Source organism: Gasterosteus aculeatus, chromosome 7 (assembly GCF_964276395.1).
Source record: "Gasterosteus aculeatus chromosome 7, fGasAcu3.hap1.1, whole genome shotgun sequence".
In the NCBI taxonomy this organism is placed as follows: Eukaryota; Metazoa; Chordata; class Actinopteri; order Perciformes; family Gasterosteidae; genus Gasterosteus; species Gasterosteus aculeatus.
In genome coordinates this window covers 13,097,393-13,103,392 of record NC_135694.1, presented here as the reverse complement: position 1 = coordinate 13,103,392, position 6,000 = coordinate 13,097,393, and the positions used below count along the sequence as shown (strand labels likewise).

General features: G+C 41.8%; 1 protein-coding gene across 7 annotated transcripts in view; it reads left to right on the top strand.

Moving 5' to 3' along the window:
* Positions 1–419: 419 nt before the first annotated feature.
* Positions 420–6,000, top strand: part of sorcs2 (sortilin-related VPS10 domain containing receptor 2) — a 119,888-nt gene continuing 114,307 nt past the window's right edge. For all 7 annotated transcript variants that reach the window (XM_078105780.1, XM_040181590.2, XM_078105779.1 and 4 more), the window contains exon 1: positions 420–1,511. In XM_078105780.1, coding sequence (XP_077961906.1) covers positions 945–1,511 — 567 coding nt within the window. In that variant the 5' untranslated portion in view covers positions 420–944. The remainder of the gene's footprint in view (positions 1,512–6,000) is intronic.

Genomic DNA, 6,000 nt, shown 5'->3' with positions numbered 1-6,000 from the left:
GGATTAGGGCATGGGGGACTGGGGACTCTAAATTGCCCGTAGGTGTGTGAGTGTGAGTGAGTCGTTTGTCTCTGTGTAGCCTTGTGATTGGCTGGTGACCAGTCCAGGGTGTACCCCATCTCGTGCCTGAAGTTGGCTGGGATAGATTCGTGCGACCTGTGTGCGGGATAAGCGGTTTGACAATGGATGGATGGAAATATTAATTAATTAATATTTTCAGAGAAGCATAATATGATATTGTTGGCATTATGTAGCCGTGGGAAGGGGCACGGCAATAGCTAGATGCAAGTTTAATACCCCCTCTCTATATGTTGATTGATTGGTGGCTTAGTCTCCAGTTATTGTTTCCTCTGCTCAAATGTAGTTAAAGGAATACATGTGGACAAAAACCTTTAACAAGTTCGACTTCGCTGATGGGCTATCATAGGTTTAAACTTCAAAAGAGTTAAATGTTTCCAGTGCGGGTTGGTATAACACAGATGCAATGGACTACTACTGAAAGGTTGTAGGATTTCCACCACATATTTGTTTTCTGTGACATTCAATAAGCCAGACTTTTCAATATGCATGGTCCTCTGCGTTTCCATGTAGGCAAATTCGTTGTTGCACTTACAGGTCAGAGAGGCTGTCAGAGAATACGGCCTTTCCAAGTTATCAAAAATGCCAGGATGTAAGAATCTAAAATGATGGATGAAGGAATAATATTTAAAGCAAGAGATTGATGAATGGATGGCTGAAGACTTGTGATTGACTCTTCCTATAAGTGATGAAATCATCTGAGTCATTTACAGAATATGTGAAAGCAACAAGAGCATAATTGGAGATTTTCAGTGTTTCTAAAATTGTATTTTCCTTCATTGATTGTGCCAAAGCAAATATCAAGTCATAATTTATATTTAAATGAAGATGTACAGTTGCAATGTACTGCAGCTGTAGGACAACAGATGGCACCACTGCGCGGTTCTGTAGACCCCGCTCGCCACAGAGACGAGTCCACGTTATTCCCACTGTCTGCCTCCGCTCTAGTTCCCCTCCCTCCGTCCCCTCCCCCCCTTACTCCTTTCTCTTCCATTGGCTTACAGTATACACCTATCTCCCAAGCATCAGCAATATCTCCATCGGTCTACGCGGTACGCAGCGCTACTTCGGAGCAAAACATGGCATTTTTGCGCACCGAAGAACCGCTCTCCGCCACTGCGTACCTATGCGGCTTTCTGTTGATCACCTCGGCCTGGGTGGTCGTTCCGGGACCAGTGCGCTGTGACAGCGGGGGTTTAAACCGGCGCGGCGTGGAGGACCGTACGTTTGACATGGGCGGCGGAGACAGAGGATCCTTGTCGGGCTTAGTAACGGATGGGGACGAGCAAGCCGTCGGGGAAGAGAGCTCACGCCGCTTCAGGAGAGAGCTGTCCCGGGAAACACAAATGACCCTGCTCAGCAGCTCGTTCGTGCTCAAAGGGGATGCAACACACAACCAGGCGATGGTCCACTGGACAGGAGAGAACAGCAGCGTGAGTAGCCCATCCCCGTCCCGTCCCGCTTGTACATGCACCGTCTCCAAATTTCCCTCTTTGTCACATTCCACCATGCAGCACTACGGCCACAGCGCACATCGCCAGAAACAAGTTATTGTTCTCGCAGCACGCTACCAATGCAGGCTCCAACTGCGCCGCTCTCCATCGTGTGCTTTTTACGCATCTAGGTGGTGCCTCCAGGACCAAGAATCCTAAGACTTTTCGATTAGGACTTTTGAATCGTGTTTATGTCAGCGGCTCCACAGTCTGACACACTGCCGGCCCATCGCATCACATTGGCCCGGGCTCACGAGCAGTTCGTTGTTGTCTGTTTACACTGTGCTGTGCAGAGGCAGCATGGTTGGGGTTACATTTGTTTATAATTGTTATTGGTGTTACACTATTTAATCTGTTTTGCTGATGTTCAACGGTGTCCTGTGGGTAAGTGACTCACTGAACAGCACAATAAAAAGCACTCATGCCACACTGTATGGTGCATTCAGAGGTCCAAGGACGCTCAGTGAGTGGACAAGAGCTGGCCTGTGTGGAGACAAGGAGCAAGCATTAACCAGACAGCTAGGTCCTCGGTTGAGTCACATGAAGCCATGAATAAAATATTAATGAGGCTTTATACGGTCATGAATTTTGCAATGCCTTGTTTATTTGAGGCTTAAAACGCAAAAATGGATGAAGCCTACTTCATGCATGAACCGCCAGTGTCTGCCTTATGCTCTTTATGCAAACAGCTGCTTTGCCTGTGATATGAGCAAAGACAAAAATAGCACAACATCTGATACATCCACTAAAGTCCTTACTAATATTCCTGAAACACTATTACTGAATTAAACTGAATAATAAGGTGATATTTAAGTTACTGTTGAAAAAAAGAAAAGTGGATGAATATCACCAGGATTTCTACTTAGGGGCTGGTCAAGTGAGAGCATCCACACATCCACATGTAAAGAAGAGCAGCTCTTGTGATGTATATTGACAGACGGTGGGCAAATTTCAGTGGTGGTGCCTGGCGGGGACATTACTTGCAAAAAGAGCCTTTTGGTTCGGAACACAATGTTGTTGTATTGGCCGGATCTGGAGAAAAAAAATTGCGAGAGAAAATAATCTGGCCGCGAAACAGCCAGTAGTCCTATTTTCCATCAAATTAATTTGAGTTTAATAAAAAATTATTTGGTAAATAATATGAACTGTGGCATTTGCTGCTCACCCTCAATTTATTGGATTAGCAACACAGGCAGAGATTCAATTTGAAGCGGGTCTAGGTAGCGTCACACATTGATGGGTCCAAGCGGCAGGGAGAATGTTTTTTCAGAAGCCATAAATCTTGTACACCATACTCCTAATGCATAAGAGAGGCAGATCATCGTTTTGATTTCACCCAGAGATTAAAGGGGTGTCAAGGTGTTTGTAATTGCCATGTTTAATCTCAAAAGCTTCAAAGTTGAAGTTCAATTTTTATATGTAAAGGAATTAAAGCTACAAGAAAACTAGTCACAGTTTTTGGTTGTTTTTTACCAGATGAAGCCTATTTGTGGAAACAGCCCAGTGGAGTGTTGCCAACTTCTTTCTCGCTAGATGTAGCAATTTAGTTTTCAGACCCTTTTAGCGACCTAACAGGAACAAATTGTACAGTTGCAATTTAAAGATGTTTTTAAACCGTCAGGAGAAAAGCAAGAAATATACTTAATTATAATATGTTGTAAATTCAGATCCAATATTTTGTGCATTGGAAAAAAAAAGAGCCAAGGTACAGCAGCGGCAGTTGTGGTGAATCACAGGCAGAGAAGTCTGTACGACTTTAGTCGTTGAAGGTGTGGGAGCATTTCACACTAAATAAACCATGTAAAAACAAGTGTGTCAATTGCAAAACATGCAAAATCAACATGACATGGCACGGGACCACCGCAATGATGATTCAGCACCTTAAACAAAAGCATATTGGAGTCCTTGATGAAGAGGAAGGGAGTTCAACAGCAGGTCACTACAGAATCATACTTTTGTCCTGTTTTGAAGTGAAGTCAGCAGCTCTTCTGATGCTGCTTTTTACTTGTTCTCCAATGTAACATGAAAAGTCTAATGGCAATAGTAATCTATTGTACCATTTTGTCCTGACACCAGCACATACCAGTTGACATCAATTAAGTCCCTAAAGGATTGTTTCATTTATTTGCTAAAAAACAGCTTTACACATGGGACCTTTTAAATTTAAAGTTGAATACTATAGCTCAGAGGACATTTTAGGAAATGATTAGATATTATTTCCATAAGAAAACAACCACATTCAGTGACACACACATCAACATTCATGCATGCATATTTTTGAGTCCCAGTAGACATCCTGAGATGAGACTGTACAACAAGATACCAGCATTCAGAATGAAAAGAGCCTCCAGTATTAAAAAGGACACCCTTTGTTCCTCTCTCTCTCCACTCTGTTGATCAGCCCAAGGGAACTTTGAGCTCTGTTCGTCTTCCCTCTATTTCTGTCCTGTCTTTATGTTAATGAAGAGCGTCTGTATGTGTGTGTGTTTGTATCAGTGAGAAAACAGCCTTCCACATTTAATAAGGTTTTTGCATGTATTGATAGGGAAGGGTATTGTTTGGGTTTTTCTGATACCGGTGCTAAAAGAATACTTTTTTATAAAGTATTGTTTATTGTTTAAAAGAAAGCTCAAAAACAACAATTTATAACAAAGAAAGTTATTTTTTATTGTTTATTTATTATACATTTTTTTCTTCAAATTAAACAATTAATATTAACTGTTTAAAGTATACTGTTAATATACAATAATACAAAACACTTTGCTTTAAACTACAGCTTCAAACTTTTTAACTCAGAATATGTACAATATATTAACAATTTAGAGTATACTTATTGTTTCCTAATACTAACACTTCTTAATATGTTAGTTAATTGGAATTTGGGGAATATTAATCATTTCATTTTAGATCTATGCTCATTGTGCACGAACTAAAGATATGTAACATATATTGAAAAACCTTTGTTAGATTGAAGCTTCTCGTTTGTGCTTCCGAGCACCATTTTAGCCAATCAGGTCAAACAATATTCTGCCTGCAGGATGCATCTGATGAAAACAAGACATTGGTTGAATTTAAATTAAGTCTTTAGAGGGAATAATAACGTTTTAAATACGGTATTTTATTTGCATGGTAGATTAAGGTAAAATTAAGTCCTATGTGTCAAACAGAAGATAAAACATGACAAAAAAATTACTTAGATTTGGGTTGAGAAGACCTCCTGTGGGTTGGCTCGGCAAAAAGCCGTAGTTTTTATTATACAGTATGTCTGCGAGGAAGGGGGTGGAAGATGTGTTTGTGTGTGCTTGCCTGTCTGCACATACTATAATTGTAGTGTGTAAGCACTGCCACTAGAGCCCCTCTGAGAGTTGTGAACTGCGCACCAGCAGGATTTCTCTTACGCAGCAATACATTCAGAGATTGGATCTTCTTCGCTACGTGCTATGCCGTCCTGAACGTCTATCAAAACCCCCCATCTAAATCACTTTCTGAAGCCAATAGCCAACAACAGCATGGAGCCCTCCACACAAATCAGCTCTAGCGGAGCCAAGCCTCAAATCACTGATCATCTGATTGAAGTATGACCCTACTCTCCACTCACAAGTGGCCTTGTGAATTAGAATTTTTTTCCTATCAAACCTACACAGCTGTGTAACACGGTTATACTAAACTATACTTTAAGTCGTTGTTATTGATTGTGAAACTTGTTTGTAACAGGTCAGTTGTAGTGTTTTAGGAAGACACTGGTGGGCGGTCGTGTCCATATCCCTGACAGAACAGTGTTTCCCGTAGGTTTACAACATTGGGGACGGACTGGCCAACGAGGGGGGGGGGGGGGCAGTCACCTGCTTTGTGTCCGCAGGTGTCCATCGTGGCGGAACTGCCGCGTGCAGGGAGGACTGACAATAAGTGCCATTGCAGAAGGAATTGTGCTGTCAAGGTTGAGATATATAGCCCCAAATCATGGAAACCTGTGAGGTGTGAGCCAGAGTGAAATTGGAGCAGGATGTACTTGATATTGGTTGATAAAACATGACACTGTATTTCTTCTATGATGCCTATGCTTGTATGTTTTGGCTGTGGTACAGCCTTGTTAAACCAATTACCCTTCATCTTCCCCACAGCCTATTTTACTAACAGGCCATTAAGAAGCCAAAGAATACAATGTTTGATCAGTTTAAATCAAGAACTCTTCGTTGTGTTTGAGTGTGTTTTCGTACTTCATCTGCAATGGTTTCGTTGCTCTGCTGGGTTTTTTATTGCATGACAAAGAAGGGAACTTTGTTTCCTTTCTGTTTTAATCATTATAACTGGCCCCTAGCATGGCTTCCTGTTTCCAAGAAGCTGCACATATTTCCCAGTCAGCTGCTGACACTGGCCCAACACGCAACATATTTTGGCACAATGGGTGTGCGTGTTGTAGAAAAAGTGG